Raw genomic sequence first — 26005 nt, forward strand, 5'->3', positions numbered from 1 at the left:
GCCTTTGAGATTTTGGGGCAATGCGAAGAACAAAGAAGGCAGTGGGAGTGGTCATGGAGGGTGCTCAAACAGGCCACTTTATTCTGCACACAGCTCTACTTATACTGCTATACTGCTAATTCATGGTTATGTAAGTGTTTTAGGATGTGCATGCATATGGACTTCGTGGCCAGGGATCTGGCTGTCAAGGCCCCTATCTAGCTCCTTTCCCATGGGTACAGCAGGTTTCTCAAGGCCAGACATATCTGGGGTGAAGCAGTGGGCAGCTGTGCTCATAGAACAGCAGGGGAAGGTGGGGGGCCCTCCCCACACTGTGGTACCTTTGAGTCCTCTCTGTGCTCCTCCGGAGCCATTTTTGTCTCTCCCCAGAGGGAATCAGTTCTCTTTTCCCTTTTTCTTCTGCAGTCTCTATCTGGGATCCAATAATCTTTTTCTTTAAGTCTGTCTTCATAATCTCTTAAATCATACACCTTGTCTCCTGATACATGTGATCCTCCTTTTAAAATTTACTTTCTGAGTTTAGAAATTGCCTGTTAAGAAAAATCACTCTCAGCTGGTTTCCCCTGAGTCTTTATAGTTCTTCGCTCTTTCCTTTTCACCTCTGGTCTGGAATGTATTTACCACCATGGTCTTTGTTCCACAGTCCAAACTATCTCTCTCCAAGTGTCTCTGTAATTCCTCTTTTATTTTTGTAAGTTACCTTTTAATTTCCTGCTGTCAAACATCTGCTCTATCACCTTGCTTTCTTCACTTCCTAGAGAACTTGTTTTATCAACGTTCTCTCTTCCCAGGATAATTTTGCTGGCTGTGCACAGATGCAGTGCTACAAGGGTTTTATTTTACACTGACTGATTAAGCACTTTGAATAATTGTTTTAGCTCCTTCACTGTGACTCAATTTGTCTTAATTCTTTTCTTTTGCCACCTTTGATTAATGTCTCACTATTAGGACAGAGAGGAATCAACGCATTAATTTCCCCTCAACACCACTGAGAAGTGCTCTTTTTCCTGTGCAAGAGCCTGAAGCAGCATGTGCTGCATGCTTCCATTACAGAAGGAGGGAACAGTAAAGTAAGCAGTGTGTGCTCTCAGCCCGTGTTTGCTAGTGGCGCTGTGTGGCAGTCATCTCATAATGCTGTCAGGCAATCCAATCCCGGGAGAGCTCCCTGCCAGCTAGGTAAGACCTTAACCTGGGAGGGGGTTCTTGACTCTGATCAAGAAAGAATTCATCAACAGGTCAGATGAGTGTAGGTAAGGAAGGAATTTGTGAAAGCAAGGGTAGTGGTGAATGGCAGCAGCCATGCAAGCAATAGAGAGCAAGGAAGAACAGAGGGAGGATAAGAAAGTCCACTGAACTCCTGCTTGGCATAGGTCAGATCTGTTTCCAACTTCTGAAGCTAGGTTCACCTGGTGTCTGGTGTCCACTTGATCTACAGGGCAATGGAACTACACCCTTACCACCCAGGATTTAGGGGAGCTGCAGAGAGGAGACTTGTACTTAGAATCGCTTGCCCTGCCTTAAGATAGGGTCAGTTGTTGGCTAATTACCATAAAATATTAGGAATTTTACTTCCTAACTTCCTGGTTTTTAAAATGAAATTTAGCCTTAAGGTGGAGTCCCTCCTGTTCTTCCTATACTATTGTAACTATTATTTTTCAACATAGGCTGGAAAAATCAATCATGATGTTTGTCCTATGTCCATGCTCTACCTCAACAGCAGAGAGCAAATGTTAGGATTTGGGGAAAAGTGCACTGGTATATCAAATTTTAAAACTGAATGGTGAATCTCTGATAATACTGTATAGCTAGATGATATTTTCTTTTTAACCTCATGAAACTTAACAGCTGTTTAGTCAAGCAGCATTTTCATATATGTCTGTTTGACAGGTTCAATAGCAAGTTTTACCGTAAGTGACTTGCTGAAGAGGCCTCCCTGGCTTGGGCTGTAACAAGAATTGTGTTTGCAGAAAGATTCATTGAGAGTCTTTCTGCTTTTGTGTTTATAGGATGGGGGAGCCTGGCTAAAATGAGGGAGACTGAAAGGCATGTTCCTAAGGAAATTACTAATATCTCTACCAGAGTGTTCTTGAACTTGTTATTAACCAGTTCAGGGGAAGATGCGTGGGGGAAACATGCTGTTTAGCAATAAAAACACATTAGTACAGTCAGCTTACTCTACTCCTGTATTGGTGAATGGTAATTAAATCTATATATCTCTAGCTTTATAGTTTTCTGCAGCTGAATCTCTGGAAGACTTCTGCATTTTGTCTGATTCAAGGAAGATTGTAGTCTCTCCCCTGCCCCTGGAAGAGGCTGTCGTACTTTCTAATAGCTTTTTAATATCACTGGACAAAGACACATGCTTCACTGGTTTTACTGGCAGAAATAAAGTACTTCCTTCACTCTTACACTGGAGATCCAAGTCCTAGAAAACTAGGACTTTATGAGGCTAGAATCCCATTTCCTTTTGTCCATTTTCCAGTTCTCTTAGATCTCAGGACCTCAGAATTACTAGGGTTACTCACTTTGTGTTTGGCCCCTCAGTGTGTAAACTGCATTCTAGACAATTTATTTGTGTCTTTATTGACTGTATGTGCTTGATATGGCAGCTGCTTGTGGGTGTGTGCACATGTGGCAGAGCCCCAGACCACAGAACCCTGTTCTCAAGGGTATCTGCCCACATGGTCAGCTTGGTGGCACCCTCGGTTAACAAAGGGGCCCAAGAGCTATCTCATATCCTCTTTGAATTTCAGTACGTATTTTGCAATTCAAGGATACAGTGTTTGTCCTAGGGTTCATGGTTGATTTCATTTACTATAATTTTCATCATATTGTTTCACTTAAGCAGCATGTATGGGAACTTCATATTTATTTCTCAATCATGATGTAGGTCAAAAGTCACTTATGTTTGGCTGTGTAACAGATACTACTTTTGAACAGTTGATATTTAGGCTTCATCGTTTTATATACTCAAGAAATTTGAGGGGGACTAAGAAATCCAGAGACAGGATTAGTAAAGTGAGCCCCGTTCATTTTCTGAGAAGGCAAACACAAAACTGCTCACTGGTTAACAGTAAAATGTCAGGGTCACAAAATGAGTCAGCCCACTGTTTCATGCTGATGGGATGAGGAGGGGTAAGAGAGAGGTCACTTGACATCTTTAGAGGGGGCCATGAGCGATTCAGTGTGGCCAGTGGGAGGAGAAGATCTACTGGTGGAGCTTCCAGCAGGCTGTTGCTCCCACACCTCCCAACCCAGAGTCCTTGGGATTCCCTCTGGGAAGGGGCCTGCCAGTCAGTACCATTTGCCCTGCGGTCACTTTACTAACTTCCAGAACCAGTGGGGAAGAAAATGGAGAATCATGCACTGGCTTCTTTGTCCAACTGTTAGGGTACGTCTCTCTGCCCTCACTCCTCCTCCCTGTCTCCACGATGCCTGTGTCTTCTTCAGGGTGACTGCTTGGTGGCAGAGACATTCGAAGTGAAGCATCCTTAACATTGGCTCTTAGGGAAAATGATCATGGAGCTATTGGGAACAAGTGAATCCTAATCTGAGATTGTAGGAGAGGTGGGCCTGGAACATTCCTCTCCCTGTCCTGGAGTCTGATTCTAACAATTAGGACCAGTTCTGGTTGACTCCTGGTTTTTTTTTTTCCCCCCAGAAGTATAAGTAAGTTATGATATTAAAAAGTAATGCTTGAAGTTTAAGAAAGAGTCAGGTAGGTTGGACTTCTTCTCTTTTCTTTTTAACTTCTTATTTTTAAATAAGTACAGACTCACAAAAATAATACAGAGAGAACCTGTTGTTGCCTTCACCCAGCTTCCCCCCATGGTAACATTTATAGTTTATCAAAACCAGGAAACTGTCACTGGTACAATCTACAAACTTTATTCAGATTTCACTGATTCTTATTAAATGATTTCTAACTCTATGGATTTTTTTTACATAAGAAATAGAATTGAAGGTGCAGTGGGAGCAAAGGTTCTCTTCCTTCCTTTCTGTCTTGCCCTTCTGTTCCCCATCATGTGAAAAATAGATACTAGAAAACTTACATGAAAAAATACAGTCTGAATGCTTATTTGAAAAGCAGTAAATTAGGTGCCAAGAAGGACATGAATGCTTTTAAGAAGAATTTTTCCTGTATTTTGAAATTAATCTGCTTATACTGAAAGGTTTAGCTTAAGAGAGTACATGTTTACTAAGCACACAAAATGTATTCAGCAGTTTTCTTTGATTTATAAAGAGAGAGAATTACTCTTAAGCTTGGAAGGTACATTTACTGCTTCTCATCCTGGTGGCTATTAACAGTCTTCCAAAATGAATTCAGGCATCACCTCCTATATTTTCTGCCTGTGTTCATTGAGTACCTACTGAATGCCAGGTCAACACTAGGTCCTAAAGGCTCAAATATGGGTCCTATACAGTCCTTGCCCACATTGAGTCCACAGTTTAGTGGGAGAGACATTGTGAATATAAATATTTTGAAGAAAATAACCATGGCAGTAAAGAGAATGTATGGGAGAGGAGGAGGCTAAAGACAAGGAGATCATTTAGGAGATTGTGGTGGTTGTTCAAGTCAAGGTAAATGGCCTGAAACCAAGGTGGGAAGGAAGATGTCGAGGGGGAAGATGAGTTTGAGGGCTTTTAGGAGTTAAATTTGATTGCACTTAGTGTTCAAGTGGTCAACATCTTTAAAAGAGAGTGAGATGTCTCAAATGATCCAGATGAAGGGGTGGTAGAAATGCCAGGCATCAAGAGTGGGCATTGAGGGGGAAAGGCAGCCTGTGGAGGAAAAGTCGTGAGAAGGGTTGGGATATATTGAGTTAGAGGTGCCTGTGAGCATCCAAACTAAGAGAGCCTGCTAATCTATAGGTGAGCCTATGCTGTAGATAGTAAATGAAGCTTTGAAGTGAATGACCTTCCGATTAGAATGGGTAGAAGGAAAAGAGGGTCAAGGGGAGAGCCCTAGGGAATGATAAACTTTGAAGGATAGATGGAGAAAAGGGTCATTACAAAAATGATTGGGAAGGAGAGCAGAGATATAGGTAAAAGACTGTTTAGAAAAGGAGAGGCTGTCCACAGATGTTTCAGATGTCAGGTATGCTAGGAAATGAAATATTTTCATTGGATTAGGGAAAAAAACATCCTTAATGGCCTTTGTCGGTTCAGTTTTAGTTGGTTAGTGGGAGGAGACAAAATAGTAGATTGAGAAGTGGTTTTTATATATGAACCAATTCAGAGTTTAGTTTAAGGTAATTTAATCAGTTGCTAACGTGGATTATAAACCAAAGTGAGGCTGATATTAAATATTTAGGATAATCCACAATAGAATGTTAGAGCTAAAGCACAATCCCTTATTTACACAGAAAGAGAGACTTCAAATAAATTGTTCAAGGTGATGCATCTAGAGAAGGGCAGTCAGGACCAAGTCCTAGGTTTCTTGACTCATTTATTGGAAGGTATGCCAAAGTTTAATGGACCCAAACAAATGTCTTCATACAGGAAAAGTAATCATTAAAGTGATGAATAAGTGTATACTTCTGTTGTGAAATAAAACTACTTGTTTGATGAATTTTTTCATATATTCTATAAATATTTATTGACAGGTATTGTGCTATTTGCTTAGTACACAAAACAAATAAAACCTATTCTTTGCAGAGAACATGCTTGATGAATTTTATAAAGGTAAAATATTATTGCTATTATACAGTCTAGCAGGGTGACAGACACCAGCACATGCAGCTCAGTGCACTCTGAAAAGGCAGCAAAGAGTTCTGCCCAGAAGTTTAAGACCCTGCTTCATGATCACAACTTCTGCACATGGAGGAAGGATGCAAGAACAATTTTGGCAGAGGGAAGAGCATGAGCACTATCAGAGAGGTGTAAAGAGTGTTTTGTAATTTCAAGGATTGGTGAAAAGCTGATCAGCGCTGCAGTGTCAGGGTGAGGGAACAGTCGGGGATGGTTGTGAATAAAGTCATACCCATAGCACTGAACAGTAAATGGTGGGTTTTGAGCCAAGGAGTCATTCCATTTGGGTTTAAGGTAAATCTGCTGGCAATATAGAAGATTGATTGGGAAGGGGCCTGATTTAAGGCAGGGAGATGTCTGAGGAAGTGTTTCGAATGAAGGATAATGAGGTTCTGAGCTAGATGATAAAGGGGGAGAGGAGGGAAGTTAGCCAAGAATGAATTTGAAGGAGGAGTTAGAGGCCGGACTTGGAGGGAGAGGGCAGAACCCAGTGCATACCACATATTCTAACTTATCAGGAGTGTGGAAAACACTGGAAAAGCAGGTTCAGAAGGGAGGATTCTGAATTTGGTGTTGGATATTTAGAATTTAGGTGCAAATACAGGTAGACCATATGCCAGATCCTAGAACCTGCTTATGGTGTTAGTTAGTATAAGAAATATATTTAATTACGGATCCCCAAGAAGCCCCTGAGTAGTGAAGTAGTGTAGCAATTAGACATGTATTCACAGCAGTATGGAACAGAAAATCCAACTAACAGTGGCTAGAACAAATGGAGTTCAGTTTTCTCACATAACAGACAGGTTGGTGGTGCTGGCACTGGTTCAGCTGCTCAGTGATGTCAGGACTAGTTCTTTTGCACTTGCTCCTCCTGGTTACAAAGTAGCTGATGCAGCTCTAGAATTGTGACCCTTTCCTTGTCAGCTGCTTCTGTGTGGGTTTCTAAACAGAACTGGGTCACAGGGCTTCCTCTGGCTGGATCGTTGGCTGGAAGAGTGAGGAAGATAATTGTTGAATTCACTTAAATCACCAGTTCCCCATTCTGTGATATGCAATACCTCTCTCTTTTTTTTTAAGCAAACAATTTATAATGCCTGCTTTATTATCCCAAATTAAGCAGCATAGATCATGTATATTTCCAAATAAATCAGTGTGCTATCCAAATTATAGTATAAAAGGGAATTAAGGGAAAGTAATTTATAATAAAGTGCTTCAAGATGTACATTGCCAGGCATGAGCATGAAACCCTGTAATGAAGTGACCTGATGCTTGCTTGGTGAATGTGACGACAAAAAAGGCAGGCAGGCCCTGGGGAGTGGTGATGGCTTTTCCAATCCTGGGAGCAACACAGCCGTTGGTGTTCCACTGAAACAAGGCACAGCTCTTGGTTTGGTTCTCAGCAAGACACAGCATAGCCTTCCCCTGAAACACATGGTTGCTTTTTGGAAGAGTCAAGACTCATTAAAACTACACAAAAACTATTTTTACATGTATTTGTATGTACAATAGAGTTAGGTTCAAGGCTGAGATAATAGGTCTTTCATATTTAAGAAATCTGTATGGAAAGGAGGATTCTTAATACACCCATGTCTAGTGTCCCTGCCCCTACCAACTAATAACTATTAGAGCTCCACACCCTTATGACAACCAAAAATGCTCCCTCTGTCACGTATTCAGAACACCTCCTAGGGATGGAACCATCTATATTGAGAATGCTGGTTTAGACTAATGGGGCTGGACACTCCAGACAAAATTGAGGTTTGGTTAGCAAGAAAAAGGGGGATGACTATTGAATAGGTAATTAACAGTGACTCCTAATAGTGGGAACTCAGTCTTAATTGTTTTTATATTGCTTGTCTTCTCCAAATTCTTGCCCAGGTCCTATACAGAGTAATTTCTCAATCAGCTTTCTTGAATAAGGGAATGAATAATTGGAGTATAAGCTGAGGGAAATAGAAGCCCAGTACTGTTTGAACAGTGAATTTAATAAAGGTAAGAATCTTCCTTAAGATGGTTGACAGGCTAATTATTATAAATCCAGGAGTGTTAGCAGGAGTGAAGGAGAGAGCTGCAATGTGCCAGTGTCTGTGCTGGGATTTAGCTTTTCTAGTGTGCATATTGCTTCATTCTCTAGACAGAGAACTAAGTTAAATTTATATCAGTGAATCCTGTTCAGCAATGCAAGGTTTAAGGGAAATACTTAAGTTTTTATGTAAGCAGTATATTCAGTCTTTAGAAGAAAAAGTGACACAGTAAAAAAATAAAAAATCTCAGTACTGTAAATCTTACTCATGTCTTTCAACACATTCTCTTTTCATCGTGTCCTTTTCCACTTTACTTAGCCTGTTCATTTTGGCACTTCTATGATAGCCTGAGACATTTTCAAACAATAATATTTTATGAAAAATATTAAGAAATAGTAGCAAAGGATTTTGTTTCCTCAAAATACAAAGTTATTGTTGGAGAGAATATAGTTCACAGTATGAAGAGTTGGTTTTGCTTTAGTTGGCTTCCAGATTTAAGTAGAAAAGAATGAAAATGATGTTATAAAGAATTTTATCTCTTTTTGTGAAAAAGATAATCTGTAACTATGGATTATGAAGACAATATATGAAAAGCAAGCCTTTTCCAAATAGTGCTCCAAAGTTTCTTTGAATATATAACTTTCTGAATTTAAAGGCATGAAACAGCATGGGTTTTAAAATTAGTTGTTTAAGATTTTAAAGGGTATAACATTTAATATTTCCATAGTTTGAATTCAAATAAAGGGACAATGACTTCAATCTTTTGTATATAAGAATAAAGAGTATTTCAAAAAAATGTTGTGCAGTTTAAGTTTAGACATTTCACATGTCCTATAATTGCTCGAGAGAGCGTAGGATTTTTTTTTTTTTGAGTTTATTTGTATTTTAGGGATTTTAAACAAGAAAATCTTGAGTGTCTTTGTAAATGAATTGCTTAACTGATGTGTCTTTTGTAAGCATGGATTGCTTTTCCTTCTGTGAAAATTCTCAGGAATAACCACATAGGTCGTAAGTAGTGGCTTGTCTGGGGATTTTGAGAAACTGTCCTTTCCTTGTCCTGATGTGGAATCTGGGTGAATTCTCTTTGCCAAGGAGACAGGAGTAGTGAAAGTCAGAAATAAACTTCCCTCCCTCCCTCCATTCCTTCCTTCCTGCCTTCCTGCCTTCCCTTCCTCCTTCCTTCCCTCCCTTCCTTAATTTCCCTGGGTACATGAGGGGTGGGAAGCTTTCATTGGGCCCCTGTTACAGCCCTCTAGAGCATTTAGTGCCATATATGTTGGAGCTTCACATAGACCTTTTCAATCAAACCTTGGGGAATAATTCCTTCCTATCACTGCAGTATCTTCCACAATTTCCCCATTTATCATTGAAGTACCTGCTGTTTTCTCCATAGCCCATGTTTTGTAAAGCTGCTCTATTTTGCATGGGTTGTTTCCACTGTTGGATTGCTTTTTCTTCAGTACTATTCCAGCTTTCTTCACCTGCCCATAAGTAAACTCCTGCTTACCCTTCAAATCTCCGCTCAAGCCATGTTTGCCAAATCCCTACCTTTCCTCTGTTCTCACAGACCTTATAAATACCTCAGTTATAGGTTTTCACCCTCTGCCTCCCTTTTATATTTCACTGCTCTTTGAGGGTGTGGTTATTATCTTAGGTATTTGTATCTTTGGTGCTTAGTAGGTGTTCAATAAATTTTTGTTAAAAGAACAGACAGATGAGGTTATGACTTAAAATATAACACCATTTACACTTAATAAAGAAGAAATTTTTGACATGATTAATACTATGTGTCCTTGTTGATCACCATGGAATTATTTTCTCCCACTGCAGGTGGTAGAAAAAGACTACTGTAGCTTGCTTACTGTTATCTGGCTGAAATTACTATGTTAGGGCAGGCTGACAGTCTTTCAGAGCACAAACCCTCCTGGGGATCCCATACATAACTTTACTTGATAGTGCTTTGTGGTAGATTTCAAAGAGTTCAGCTTCCAATGACTGCATCATTCATGATTTTATCCAATCCTCTTTCTTTCTTAGGTAAGCTATTTACATGTTTATCACTCACTGTGTAAAAGTGTGCATTTTTGATTTTCCTAAAACTAGCTCTGAGCTACTAGGGCTGTCCTCTAGTACTGATATTAAAAGGTTTAGTGAATGCATCTGTGCTCATGTTATCCCGTCTTCTTGATTTCATACACTAAAATATTTCTAATTTGGCCCGAATCTATTCATACTGAGTAGGAGTAGGGTTTTTTATCCTTTCATGAAAATACACTGGTGTTTTTGATCTTCCTTCTCATTTGAATTGACTTGAGGTCTAGAATGAATTTTTTGGTGTATGGTCACCCTAAACCTGTGAATTAGGAGAGAAGTTCTTCAAATTGTCCTTGATTATTGGCCTTAATTTGGTCTTATTCTCTCTGTATATTTCATTACTTGTCTCTGTTTTTTCTTAGGAATGTACAAATTGTGTATTGGATTATAGTCTCTGTTTTTAAATTATATATTGTATTTTACAGTTTTTTTAAGTGGAATGTGATATAGCAAATATCTTGTTTCATTTCCAAATATAGACTGTTAGTAATAATTACTATTTTCTATAATTTATTAATGAAAACATCTTTGTTGGGCTAATGTACCTTTCTAAAAATAAAAATAATAAAAGATTCTTGTAGTGCTCTGTTGGAGAGATATATAATTATGCATTCTAGCCAAGAATTCAATCAGTAATTTCTAGATTATGTTCCAGGGAAAACCAGGTTTAAAATCAACTAACATATATTTAGTATATACTTACATCGAGTGTTCTAGGTGATTCTTCATGTATTTTGTGTTGTGCCTTTTATTGCAGTAAACTTTGTAAAGTACTGCTATGATATTCAGGGGAAAATGGCCCATTAAAAGGTAGGTTAGTCTTTAAATGAACCTACTTTTAAAAATAAGCATTTATTATGTTCATAGGATTTGAAAATACAGTGTAGTTAAGATATCAATTTCTGTTTTAAAGTATTTATATCATTTTTTACTGTCAAAATTAAGGAGTGACTGTGTCAAGAGACATGTGTTATTATAAAAATGGGTTTTATCTATTAATTCAATTGACATATATGCCAAAAGATGTCAAAATGATAGACTCAGGCCCTGTTTTTTGAGACTGTGACCTAAGGATGCAGTTCCATTGGTCCCTTTGAGAGGGGTACCATTCCTTCTTGGCTGCCTTGAGATGTCATGTCTTCTCTAGCTTTTCATGGTCCCCTTTGTTCTTCTCTATATGCTGCCTGAATTTGGAATTTATCCTTTTAATATAGTAGTTTCTGACTGTACTCCTCAGATTATTTCTTGTGAATGGCCAGTCTTTTAAATTTCAAATTTGTTGAGACTAGTAGTTTTGCAAACTTCAGTAGCAGTGAAGTAGAAAGATGAAATGAAAGAGTCATACAAAGAGAACCATCATTTTTAATAATTAGATTTGACAAATGTTTAATTATTATGTCAGTTGTCTAGAAAGGTGTCTGTCTAAACCATGATATCCAGCAGAATTTGCTTTGATGACAGAAATGCTTTGTCTATGCTATCCAAAATGAGAGTCACTAGCCAGGTACAACTATTGAGCATATGAAATGTGGCTAATATGACTGAGAAACTGGATATTCAACTTAATTTAAATTGAAATAACCACATGAGATTATTGGGTACTGTGTTGCACAGCACTGGATATATTTACTCTTAATTGCAATGTTTATCTGATGTGGACAAGTGAAAAACAATTGTGGACTGGCACTCATCTATGCACCACACTTTGAACTCATTGTTTAGAGCATAGAATCTAGAGCTAGAAAGCTTTGTGTGTCATTGGCAAGTGACTTAATCTGTCCCTACTCTAGGATCCTCATTTGTAAAATGAAGATAATAATAATAATAAACTATCTCATAGAGTTCTTGTAAGGATTAAATGTGGAGGGGGTAGGGTTAGGGAAAGCACCAAGAAAAGATGACATCTGAAGGGGCCTCAAGGACAAGTTCAATAGGCAAAAAGGAATGAGTGTTATTAGGGGGAAGGAACCCATTAGGATCACACTCTATTTAGATGGAGGACAACAGCTAATACTGTCCTAGCCTTATCACTGCTATTACTCCTCTTACCACCATTTCCTATCTTTCCTAGTTATTCTCTTCTTTTAAACTTTTAGCATATTATAAACTGAATTACTAGGTAACATGTGGTTCTATGATTTTAATTAATGCTACTTTTTTTTTAATAAAGCCAGTCATTGCCTCTTTACTTCTTCATTCTTGGGAATTACGGTGTTAAATTTGGTGGTGAAAGTTGGGCAGCAGTTGAGAATGGAAGGGGAATCCTGCTTGAAAAGCAGTCCCTGGGTTATGGGCAGATGTGAGATGCTTTTCCCCTAAAACATATTTCTTACTTACATAGATTACTTAAGGAAGACAACCACCTGGAAGAAAACCATGAAATTCCTTCTCTTCTCATTTGTTGGTGTTGTTCACCTTTTATCTCTGAACTCTGGGAAAGCTATTTGTAGAGATGGCATCTGTCAGAGGACTTTTCAAGAAATCAAAGAAGAAATAGCCTGCTATGGAGATATTGCTAAAGCAATCATCAACCTTGCTGTTTTTGGTAAAGCCCAGAACAGATCCTATGAGCGACTGGCTCTTCTGGTTGATACTGTTGGACCCAGACTGAGTGGCTCTAAGAGCCTAGAAAAAGCCATCCAAATGATGTACCAAAACCTGCAGGATGATAGGCTGGAGAATGTCCACCTAGAGCCAGTCAAAATACCCCACTGGGAAAGGGGTGAAGAATCTGCAGTGATGCTAGAGCCAAGAATTCACAAGATGGCTATTTTGGGTCTTGGCAGCAGCATTGGGACGCCCCCAGAAGGTATTTTCTGTCTTTTCAAGTCAATTTGCTATGTAATTTATAAAACTAATATCATGTGACATAACTTATTATGGTATGCATGATTCGTATTATAATTTGGGTGATAAAAAGGAAGATATAATCATTTCCAATTCCATTGGCTTAGTGAATTTTTTACTCTTCTACTCTTTTCTTCCTTCTTCCTTTCCTTCCTTCTGTATCTTTCTAAAAGACAGCTGATTGCACAGTCACTTTTTAAATGAAGAATCTATAGCTATTGGTCCATAATACTTGTCAGCCCTATCACTTAATAGTTTATATCTGGTATATATTAGTATCATTCTGTAGAGAATTGAAATACGTGTAAATAGAATATAAAAATTATGACCTCTTCCAGGTGACCTCAATGTTCAGAATTTCTTAGAAATGAAGTAGGGGATAGAGATTTGCACATTAAATCAATTTGAGTTAATTATTTTTACAGAACTTGAGGCCTCTAATTCAAGGAGTTATCCAGCATGGAGTTCTACCTTTAACTTATCAGCACCTTGGCTCAGCTTCATCAGACAGTATTAATATGTCAGGGGCACATATAACCAGTCAACAGTGAGCTATTAGTCTTGGACTATTCACGGACTTCTTATGGACTGTTCATATATTCATGGACAGTTTCCTATGTCAGAGGAACTAGTTTATAGAAACTAGTTGACCTTCCCTAGAAAGTTTATAGAAAAAGTTAAGATAAAGACCCAGTAGAGAATTTGATGGTCATTTTAAGCAAAATCTTTATTGAAGTATAATTTATTTATATGCCATAATATTTTCCCATTTAAAATATATCATTCAATGGTTTTTAGTATATTTCTAGAATTGTACTACCTCCACCACAATCCAACTGTGGAATATTTTTGTCACCCAAAAGAAACCCCATACTCATTAGCAGTTATTCTTCATTCCTCCCCTAACTCCCTTCTAAGCCCAAGGCAACCACTAAATTGGCTTTCTATCTTTACAGATTTGCCTATTCTGAATATCTCACATGAATGGAATAATACACTATTTGGTCTTTTATGATTAGCTTCTACATGCAACTATGTTTTCCAGGTTCATCCATGTTGTAGCATGTATCAGTACTTAATTCATTTTTATTGCAAATTATATTCTATTTTAGGCATATACCCCATTTTATTTACACATTCATCAATTGATGGACATTTGTTTTTTTTCCCACCTTTTGGCAATTATGAGCAATGTTGCTATAATCATTCACGCATAAGTTTTTGTATGGATATATGTTTGCATTTCTCTTGAATAAATACCAAGGAGTGGAGTTGCTATGGAGGTCATATAATAACTCCATGTTTAACTTTTTGAGGAACTGCCAAACTGTTTCCCAAAGTGACTACACCATTTTACATTTCCACTAATGTATTCTAATTTTTACACATACTTGTTAACACTTGTTATCTGTCTTTTTGGTTATAGCTATCCAATTAGGTGTGAAAGGATATCTCACTATGGTTTTGATTTGCATTTCCATAATGACTGATGATATTGAGCATCCTTCTATGTCCTTAATAGTCATTTGTATATCTTCTTTGGACAAATGTATATTCAAATCCTTTGCCCAATTTTTAATTGTGCTATTTGAACTTTGATTTTTGAATTTAAAAGCTCTTCATGTATTCTGGATACAAGTACCTTATCAGATATGGGATTTGCTAATGTTTTCTCCCATTCTATGGGTTGTATTTTCACTTTCTTGTTGGTAATATCTGCTGCAGAGAAGTCTTTAATTTTGATTTAGCATATTTATCTAAATTTTCTTTTGTTACTTGTGCTTTTGGTGTTTTTGCTCTATATTTAAGCCTGTGAGTTAATTTTTGTACATGGTGTGAGGTAGGAATTCAACTTCCTTCTTTACCATGAGGTCATTCAATTGTTAGTATTATCTGAAAAGACTTTTCTTTTGCCATAGAATTGGGTATATTACTTTAACAGATTTTCAGATGTTAAATCAACTTTGAGTTCCTGGGATGAATCCCACTTGGTTATTGTGTCTAGTTTTTTTTTAGATGTTACTGAATTCAGTTGGCTAGTATTTTGTTGAGCAGTTTTACATCTGCATTCATAAGCGATATTTGTCTGCAGGTTTTTGTTTTTGTTTTTGGTGATGTCTTTGTTTGATTTGGTATCAGTGTAATTCTGGCTTCAAAGAAACAGTTATTGGTAGTAATTCTTCAGGTTTTGTTAGAGTAACTGTTGAAACCATCTAGTCCTGGGCTTTTCTTTGTGGGAAGATTGTTAATTATTAATTCAACATCTTTTCTTGTTATAGACCTATTTCCGATTTTCTATTTCTTTCTGAGTTAGTTTTAGTTGTTTGTGTCTTTCTAGGAATTTATTCATTTTATGTAAGTAATATAAGTTGTTGACATACAGTAATTTATAGTATTCTTTTATAATTCTTTTTATTTTTGTGAGGCTAGAGATCCAGACTACTATTTGTTCTCACTTGCTTTCAACCTGAAGAATTCCTTTCATTTATTTATTTTTTTAAATGCAGGTCTGCTAGCAGAAAATTCTCTAGGCTTTCATCCATCTTAATTTCCTCATTTAATGATCATTTTTGAAACAGCTTTACTGGGTGTAAGATTCTTGGTTGACAGTTTTTACTTGCAGCACTTTGAATTTGTCATTTTGTTGTCTTTTGGCCCCCATTGTTTCTGATGTGAAGTAAATTGTTAACATTATTGGGACTCCTTTGTATATGATGAGTCATTTTGCTCTTACTGATTTCAAGATTTTATTTTTGGGTTTTCAACATTTTTATATAGATGTATTTAAGTGTGGGTCTTCTTACTTTCGTCTTGCTTGGAGGTTGAATTTCATGGGTATGTTAATTAATGCTTTTCATCAGTTTGGGAATTTTTCAGCTATTAGTTTATGAAAATTTTTTTCCTGTCCCTTTTTTCGCTCTCTTCCACTGGTATTTCCTTGAGTATTTTGATGCATTTAGTGGTGTTTCACAATTGTCAGAGGCACTGTTCATTTTTATATTCCCCTTTTTTCTTTCTGTTCTTCAGCTTGCATAACTTTTATCAATCTATTATCATGTGCACTGATTCTTTCTTCTGCTAGCTTAAATAAACTATTGAGCCCTTCTACTGAACTTTTCTATAATTAGTTTCAATTATTTTACTAATAAAGTTTAATTGTTAAAATAAAATTTGATTGTTTTAATTGTTCCTAAGTAGGAACATGTGCATAGCCTTCCCAACTCCCAGGGTTTACTGTGATCTCAGGAGAGCTTTTCTTAGTTGTTTCTTACTGGTTGTTAACTTCTGATTGGGAAGGCTTTGACAGGTGGGCTTTCCTTGGTTGTTAAAATTCTGATTGCTCTGCCATTTTACTTGTTGCTAACAGTACCATGAAGCTACCAACACCCTCTTAATTGCTCTCTATCAAGCTCTCCATTGTTCTCAACAACACTTAAGACAAGGAATTCTCTATGTTCTATTCCAAATAAAGTTGTCACTCTGGGTAATAACTGTAAAGCATTTCATCCCCCTGACTTGCCTCTTCTTCAGGAGACCATTTGTGCTACTGCCCAGGAGTTAAACACAGTGATAGTTAACTTGTTCTCCCAGAGTGATACCCCTATCTGGTGCTAGGGCAGAGTGGTAGATCCTAGTCTTCTCAGCTTGTCTCTCCCAGCATGGGACCTCTGCCTATGAGTGAGCTGAGACTGGGGCAACCAGTGTTCCAGTATTCTCAATGGCTACATTTTGGGTAGGGTTGCCACCATATGAGTAGGGGCTTGGTAGAGGAATGGGGCATCAACCCTCTTGGAGTAAGTGCCCATAGTGGAGTTTCTATAACACAGAGCTGGGGATGGAAGAAGGAAGCAGATCATGGCCCAAACACTACAGATTCTCATTATTTTAACTCAGATTTAGTAGATTTTTTTGGATGAATCTTTCTCTATTTGCTCTATGCCCTTAGGACAGTTTTCAGAGACTTTAAGTGAGTTTTAAAAAATAATTTCTTCCAGTTAAATGTTTTGTAGGGTAAAGGTCTGCCAAGTTTCTCCCTCTACCATACTGGAATTACCACTGGGATGGCCAGTTTTGATCTTTCTGGGGTTATAGAAATAGGTAGTAGAGTTCTGTAAGGTATTAAAGAACCCCTCAGCTTGGTCTTACAGTGTCACCCTGGCGTTTTTTTCAATTAGACACTAGTGTATTTTTTTTCTTTCAAAATCCTCCCAATTATCTTAAGAGGTCTAGCCTTATTTACTTATTTTTTAACAGATAAGAAAAGCAGACTTTAAGAAATTAGGTACTTTTCCCAGGATTACACAAAAGCAAAAGGCCAAGTTCAGGCATGAACAATTGTGAAACTCCAGAGTTTGTGCTTTTAGTCACTAGACTATATTGACTCACCAAAAAATATTTTAGTGTAATTTTCATCAGTAAGTTTTTACTTTTTAGCCATATGGCTGAAGGAAATCCATCTCAAAAGCTGCTGATAATTATACTGTGATGACAGAATATATTGTTGTCTGCACCTTTTTTTTTGGACATGTTTTCTCATTCCCATTTCTTTCCTATCCTCATTTCTTATTCTGTAGCTAAGCCTGCTCTTCCCTGGATTTATCTGTCTGGATTTGAAAACTAAGCCAAGTTACTTATTGCTTCTGGGACCTTCAAAACCTGGGCAAGTGAATTTTACTCACTTGAATCTATTGTGGTATTCCAAGACTTGCTTTCACTCCACTTGTCATTCCATGGGGCTCAAAGTAGATAAACATTTGTCTGGCAAGTGGACTATTTTAAGCTCTGAGGGGACTGGAGAATTAAGCTGGACCAGGTATGGGAAAATTCCTATAGGAGATAATGTGAAGTCAGCATAAAGGGACTTGTAGATATAGAGCTCATCTCCCAGAACGCCCATGTTGTTTCCTTGGTTTAGCTACTGACTAGTTGTGGTCTTGTCATTTAATTTCTGTGGGCCTTACTTTTGTCACCTGTAAAATGAAAGATGGCTGGAATATGAATCTATAAGGTCTCTTCCAGATTGGAAAGGCTTTTTTCACTTTCCAATTTTGACTTAGATGTTACTGTAAGTGTTAGTTTATTTGTGTGTCAGGATTATGGCTCTGTGAGCTGCCTGTGGAGAGTTAGAAGAGAGAAATACATAAGCTGGCCAAGTAAGATGAGATGCTAGCAAAATTTAGTCTTAGAAGTAAGATAGGAGAAAGTATATCCTCCAGTCAATCCTGAGATAACACAGCAGACATCAGATTTAAAGAAAGACTAAGAGAAAGAATAAGAGAAATCGAAGAGGGTGACATGGGGAAGAGAGAGGAGCTTGGGCAGACTATTGTTGCTCTGCTTCAGCATGCATAACTATGGATCTACATGATCCAGTCTCTGAAGCCAGCACAGCAGATCATTGAGTGCTTACTAATCCTCTATGGAGACTGACATCTCTGTGGAGGTACTGGGCTTTCCCAAAATATATGTTACAAATTGTGTTTTTTTTATTAGTTTGGGAGCCCCTGAAGGACTGGACTGAATCTCATCCATCACTCTCTTCTTTGCACCTAGCACCATACTCAGTACATAGTAGTTATGCATTTAATGTTTGAGGAGTAATGCATTCTTTTAGGTAATTCTTTCCTAGAGTATTAGTCACTTGTAATAATAATAATAATAATAATATTAATAATAATAAGTGCTTCCTTCTACATACTGATGGTGTTGTTGATCCATCATCATTTGTTGAGAACTTTTTCTAATTATAAATGAATACCTGTTCATTATTGAAAAACATATAAATATGAAAATTTAAAATATATTATTTTTTCCTCCAGAAAGTGTCATTGCTAACATTTTTCCCTCCAATTCATCCATATGTATATGCATTTATATTTTACAAATTTGAGATCAAACTATATGTATTTGTATCTTTTTATGCCATATATCATGAGCATTTACTACATACTAATAAATGTTCCTTTGATATAAATTTTAATGGGTAAAAAAATATTCAAATATACAGTAATTAATATAGCCCAAGTCTTGGTTTTGGAATCTAAATGATTTCCTTATTTTTTTTTCCAGTTTTAAATAATATGGCTATAAAAACCTTTTAATACAGAAGTAAGAATAGATTTTTAAAGGAGAGATTTTTAGTTTTTGGTAAGTATCCAAAAAGAGGGAATGATTGGGATATTCTAGGATCTCTTAAGAGGCTGGCAAAAAATAGTGAAACAGTAATTATCAGGGAAATGCAAATATAAGCCACAATGAGATATCACTTCATACCAGTTAGGATTGCCAGCATTGAAAAGACTAAGAACAACAAATACTGGCGAGGATGTGGAGAAAGGGGAACCCTCCTACACTTCTGGTGGGAATGTAAGCTACTTCAACCATTGTGGAAAGCAATGTGGAGGTTCCTCAAAAAACTAAAAATAGAACTACCATTTGACCTGGGAATTCCACTCCTAGGAATTTACCCAAAGAAAACCACTTCTCAGATTCAAAAAGACATATACACCCCTATGTTTATCACAGCACTATTTACAATAGCCAAGATATGGAAGCAACCTGAGTGTCCATCAGTAGATGAATGGATAAAGAAGAGGTGGTACATATACACAATGGGATACTATTCAGCCATAAGAAAGAAACAAATCCTACCAATTGAAATAACATGGAAGGAGCTTGAAGGATATTATGCTCAGTGAAATAAGCCAAGCAGAGAAAGACAAATACCAAATGATTTCCCTTATTTGTGGAGTATAAGAATGAAGCAAAACTAAAGGAACAAAACAAAAGCAGATGAAAAATATTGTTATATTTAAGCTTTTGATACTTTTTGTCAAAGTGTTTTCCAGAAAAACTACATACATCTTCTCTCCTATCAGCAGTGAATCTTAATGTTCTCATCCTGCATCATTATCCACATTGGGTATTTTTTCCAAATTTTTGCCAATTTGGTGGGCTAAAATCAATATTTCACAATATTTTATTTTTTATTCCTTATTTGCAAGGTTAATATTTCTATATTTTTGTTAGTTACATGTATTTTTCTTCTTTAAATTATCTGTGAATATCCCTTGCCCATTTTTCTATTGGTGCTTTAATGGTTTTCTAATTGATAAACAGAAACTCATTATATAGTACAAATTTAAATTCTTTATCATTTGATTCAAATTGAGTCTTTTTAAAAGCTATTTGTTTTGTTTTGATCCATCAACTCCTTTTCTGTTTCTTCTTAGGAGCCTATTTATTTCTTTTATTTCAGTTGGAGTGTTGTTAAAGACTGTAAAACAAAGTTGACTTAAAAGTCAGCTCTAAGAAACTGAGGTCTTTAGCTCAGTTTACCAGACTGGAACATCAGCCTCATGGTTGCAGATTAGTGGTTGATTTGTTCTTGAGATTGCACTTATTAATGTAAGGTCTCAGTCAAGCTGGACTTGGCTTCTGAGCTGTGTGTAGTCATTGGTGGTTCTGCTGGTTCATGCTAAAGTGTGTGTACCTAATGACTTTTCTTTATGGAAATCTGATTTGGTAGTGGGAGGAAGAAGAGGGAGACATAGCACTATACTGAACTTAATGGTTAACATGTAGTTGTGGAACTACTCTAACTGGTTTAAAGTTAAAACAGATGTGGGTATATTACAGGATTTTAAATGGTTTACTGAATCACTGGGAAAGCTGATATTGCAGACTTTAACTTCAGCTTTTCCAGAATGAATTTGAGAACCATTCCATAGAACCAGGCTACCAAGACTGCTATATACACTGCTATATATAACCCTTCCTAGATTAATCAAAGCCTTTATTGGAAAGCTGCTATAGAAAATCCAGACACTGCCATAATTATGTTGTCTCTGATACAGTGGAAAACAGCTTATACCTAATTTCTACCTTCCAGATCTTGTTCAAGGGCATAAAATTGGTGACACTTAAATTACTTGTAGAACCCTAGCTGTGAAAGTCCCAGAAAGGTAGTTTTTAGGTTGGAAAGGATGTTGAATGCCAGTTGTCTACATCCAATCCAACACAATGCTCATTATGCCTCTTAATAACAATATGATATGAATTTTTTGCATAAATTTAAAAAAAGCCACTGGTTATATAGTACAGGTAACACCACCAATAGCAATTTGGTACTCTTAGGCCAATGAATTATAGTGGATTTAATAGGACTAAAAAGAATATAAGGCGAGTAGTCATGAAATGAAGTAGAGGCATATCTCCCTGGGCATCCTGATGGATTGAACAGAAATGTTCCAGGCTTATTGTCAAGTTTGCCATATCATTTAAAGTGGGTTCTTTCATCTTTTTTACTGTTTCTCTCTTATCTATTTTGCATGCTTCTCTTTCCTAGACTTCACCTTCAATTTTGGTATTTTCACATACATTCTCCCTAAGTGATATGATCCAGTCACATAGCCTTAAGTACCACCAATATACTTATGACTTTTAAGTGTATGTGTGTGTCCCTGACTTCTTTCTACATTTCCAAGAACTATCGGATACCCTGTGAGCTCTACAAACCCATTTCCCCTGTTTCTCATCTTCATGATGAGATTGTCATTCACCCAGGCATCCATGTATAGAGCTTCAGAATTCTGCTAATATCTGATGTATTATCTTTTTTTTTTCTGCTGCCTGGAATACCCATATTTAAGAATTTAGTTCAACTGTCTCCTCCACTGTGGGGACATTTTTTTTATGCTTAATTATCCCCAAAGAAGTATTGACCACTTCTTCCTTCTGCTTTTCCTTTATCCAAACATGTTTATATCATAAGCATTTCTCTACTAGATAATTTCCCCTTGCTCCTCAGGGGAAATTTGGCAATGTCTGGACACATTTTTGATGGATCACATGACTGAGATAGGGGTGCTACTTGCCTTTAGTGTGTAGAGGCCAGGAACACTTCTCAACATCCCACGATGTACAGAGCAGGCTTCCCTTTTCCCCCAACAAATAGTTATCCATTCCAATGCCACAAGTGCTGAAGTTGAGAAACTGCCTTAGTCCTTAACATAATGTCTCATATACAGAAGAGCTTTAGGAAATACTTGTTGGATGAAGAAGTCCTTCCACTTATCTTGTTCCAACATTCAATTAGTCACCAGTCCTTCAATGTCACATTTGACTCCATTTTTCCATCCTCACTGTCGCATCAGAGTTCAGGACCTAATACCTCCTGCCTATAGTATTATAATTACCTCCTAACTGATCTTCCTGACTCCAGTCTCATTTTAATCTATTTCTACACTGTTGCTTCAGTTGTGTTTATAAAATATGAATCTCATTTGTCACTCCCTTGCTTAAAGTATTTTTATTGTTTAGGGTATAGTTTAAATTCTTATAACCTTTAAAAAGTGCCCCAAGGCTATGTTTCTAGGCATGTGTCTTGTTCCTCTCTAGTCACACACCTTATGCCTCAGCTACTTAGGCCTAACTGCGCTTTCCTCGATACCTTCGTATGGAAGCAAAGCTGCTTCCTAGACCTCTGGCTAACCTAATCCTAGCCCTAATCCTAATCTGAATGGAACTCAAACCATCCCTTCTCTACTTGGAGAATTCCTACTCACTTTTAAAGACTAATTTAAAATGGATCTTTCATCTGAAGTCTTTCTTGAACCCAAACCTAAATAAACTTAATTGTTCTTTCATCTCTGTTCTCATAGCACTTTATTTGCCCATATTATACAATGATGGCAATTCATTATAGTTAATTGTTCAACTGGTGATCTCTTGAGAAACTGACATCTTCCAGGGTAAAACCATATCTTACTTACCTTTGTATCTTCTTCAGCCCTAGGCCCGGTGCCTTGTATTTAATAGATATTTAATAAATATCCATTGATCTGATGGACAGATTGTGAGAAATATCACACATTTAAAAGGGATATTTAAAAACTCATTCATACCCAAACAAGCATCTTTTAGCTCTATGTGATTTCCATAGGTCTTTCATATCCCTGGCATCTAACTTACAATAAGTTTTGGTGAGCATCTGAAGTAAAGGCACACAGCAAAGAGCAGGATAAATGAACATCAACTGAGTCATGATAGATTGTTTGCCACAGTCAGAGTACTCCTGAAAATTTAAGCAGCATGGACTGGAAAGTCTGAAAAGCTTCAGTTTAGGCTTATTCCAAACTCTCATTGTATTCATCTCTGTAGCTCTGGAGGGAAGGGTATTCCTGGCCTGAGGCAAGTCCTCCTCTGTAAATCTGTTGAAACCAAAATAAGTCAAGGGAATATGGCAGGTTGGGAGAAATCTTTTATTTCTTACAGTGGCTCGAGTTTGCTAGCCAGGCCCAGCCCCATCTGCTTCTCTGGCCACCTCTTCTCCAGCTGCCACTCATGCTCTCCTTCCCCTACCCTCCCCTTCTGGCAGGAATTCCATGGGCAGGTCCTTCGTGACTGGCAGATGCCATACCAATGTACCAGGAACAGAGGGGAGGAGAGAATAGCCATTTTCTCTCCAACCCTTGCGCCAGAGGCTACAAGAGCCTGCAGTGGTAAATACCTATTGATATGTAAATGGACTAAGGTCAGGCAGGATATTCTGAAAATTCTGCCTTTTACCCCACAATCTCAAGGGAACCTAAAATAGCCTCCCTAGCCACATCCATCAAAGGAAGATTTTTCTATAGCTGATAGTTTGGTTGATAAATTAGTGGAGTGCTAACTAATTTACACACAAGTTCCCATCATCACATAATTAATTGTTTGCATCTGTTCTCGTCTCTTCCTTTGGTCTCATCAGGGAAACAGCATTTTCACTGTTTTTGGGGGGCATAATGTTTGTTTGATATCTAATTTCAGTATGAGCATAAGTGCTCTAGGGAGCCAAGTATCCCCAAATGATACTTGGAATTTGGAGGTATGGCATCAGCTGGAGGATCTGATTCTAAAGTGTCAGAGGTTATAGATTCTTCTCCATCGAATCAAGAGAGGAAATGAGAAGGAAGGGGCAAAGGAACTCACATTTATTGAGTGCTTGTCTATTATACACTAGTCATTGCACTGATTCTTTTACTTCCATTATCTTTTTGGATAGGTAGTGTCCGTATCTGATAGATGGCAGTCTCTGGGAGGTTTAGCACTTTGTCCAAGGTTACACAGTTAATACGCAGCAGTCTCACCCCACATCACACCTTCGCAATAGCCTTACCTTTTCATCTTGCCTCCTGGTGGATCTTTCAATATTTCAATGCCATCTTTTTCTTGGCTGTTTCCTCAAGAAAGGGTCATCACATTTATCTCCTGTGTACCTTCACACTCTCATACAAACCCAACTTAAAACGTACAAACCATAAAACAAAAACATCGCTAATTTGGATTGAATCAGAATTAAGAATTTCTATTCCATAAAGGATAGCATGAACAAAGCTGTTAGATGGTAAAATGGAAGAAGACACTAACACTGTCTAAAATTGTTATGAGATTAATATGTAGGCTATGAACTCCTGGAAGTCAAAAATAAATGAATAGAAAAATGGAAAAGGACTCTGAAAGCAGTTTAAAGAAAAGGAAGCCTAAAAGCTAACAAGTGTATAAAGAGATATGAACTAATTCACAATCCAAACAATACAAATTTAAAAAATAATGAGATTATTTTATAGCAGAGATGTAAAATGTGTTATATCTGTGAGGACATAGGAATCCTCATACATCAATTGGTAGGCATGAAGCATGATGCCACTATTCTGGAGGGCAAACTCGTAGTACTTAGCCAACTTAAATATGCTTTCATACTCAGTGGCCCAGTAATTGACTTCCTTGGTCTGTTTCCCAGAGAAAATGTCACACAGGTCCGTAAGGGCACATATATAAGGATGATTATTATAGCCTTATTTCTGGGGACAGGGTCCATCTGGAGGTCTGTACTGGGAAAATAGACATGTAAAATGTGGTGGATATCCCCCAGGGAATGTTACATATAAGTTGGAAGCAACAGACTAATATAGTATAGCAACATGGATGGATCTTACATACATAAAGCAGGGAAAAACTAGAAGGACATACATAATACAATTATATTCATATATATTTCACAAATGAGTGAAATTATTTGGTACTTGTCTTTCTCTGCCTGGTTTATTTCTCTGAGCATAATACCCTCTAGCTCCATCCATGTTGTTGCAATTGGTAGGATTTGTTTTCTTTTCATGGCTGAATGATACTTCATTGTGTATATGTACCACCTCATCTTTATCCATTCATCTACTGATGGATGCTTAGGTAGCTTCCATATCTTGGCTATTATAAATAGTGCTGTGATAAGCATAGGGGTGTATATGTCTTTTTGAATCTGAGAAGTGGTTTTCTTTGGGTAAATTCCTAGGAGTGGAATTCCTGGGTCAATGGTATTTCTATTTTTAGTTTAATGAGGAACTTCCATACTGCTTTCCACAATGGTTGAACTAGCTTACATTTCCACGAGAAGTGTAGGAGGGTTCCCCTTTCTCCGCATCGTCGCCAGTATTTGTTGTTATTAGTTTTTTCGATAGTGGCCATCCTAACTGGTGTGAGGTGATATCTCACTGTGGTTTTAATTTATATTTCCCTGATAATTAGCAATGTGGAACATCTTTTCATGTGCCTGTTGGCAATCTGAATTTCTTCTTTGGAGAAGTGTCTGTTCAGATCCTCCACCTATTTTTTAATCAGGTTATTTGCTTTTTTGGGTTTTGAGGCATGTGAGCTCTGTATATATTTTGGATGTTAACTCCTTGCCAGATATGTCATTTATGAATATATTCTCCCTCACTGTAGGATGCCTTTTTGTTCTACTGATGGTGTCCTTTGCTGTATGGAAGCTTTTTAGTTTGATGTAGTCCCATTTGTTCATTTTTGCTTTTGTTTCCCTTGCCTGAGGAGATGCATTCAGGAAAAAGTTGCTCATGTTTATATTAAAGAGATTTTTGCCTATATTTTCTTATAAGAGTTTTATGGTTTCATGACTTACATTCAGGTCTTTGATTCATTTTGAGTATACTTTTGTGTATGAAGTTGGACAATAATCCAGTTTCATTCTCTTACATGTAGCTGTCCAGTTTTGCCAACACCATTTGTTGAAGACAGTGTCATTTCCCCGTTGTATACCCATGGCTCCTTTATTGTATATTAATTAGTCATATATGTGTGGGTTTATATCTGGGCTCTCTATTCTGTTCCATTGATCTATTGGTCTGTTCTTGTGCCAGTACCAAATTATCTTCATTACTGTGGCTTTGTAGTAGAGCTTGAAGTCAGGGAGTGTAACCCCCCCTGCTTTATTTTTCCTTCTCAGGATTGCTTTA

General features: G+C 37.3%; 1 protein-coding gene across 2 annotated transcripts in view; it reads left to right on the forward strand.

The window, feature by feature from the left end:
* Window positions 1–26005, forward strand: part of CPQ (carboxypeptidase Q) — a 604930-nt gene that overhangs the window by 105832 nt on the left and 473093 nt on the right. For both annotated transcript variants that reach the window (XM_073229858.1, XM_036995821.2), the window contains exon 2: window positions 12211–12678. In XM_073229858.1, the coding sequence (XP_073085959.1) occupies window positions 12246–12678 (433 nt within the window). In that variant the 5' untranslated portion in view covers window positions 12211–12245. The remainder of the gene's footprint in view (window positions 1–12210; window positions 12679–26005) is intronic.

Source organism: Manis javanica, chromosome 2, assembly GCF_040802235.1.
Source record: "Manis javanica isolate MJ-LG chromosome 2, MJ_LKY, whole genome shotgun sequence".
Taxonomy (NCBI): domain Eukaryota; kingdom Metazoa; phylum Chordata; class Mammalia; order Pholidota; family Manidae; genus Manis; species Manis javanica.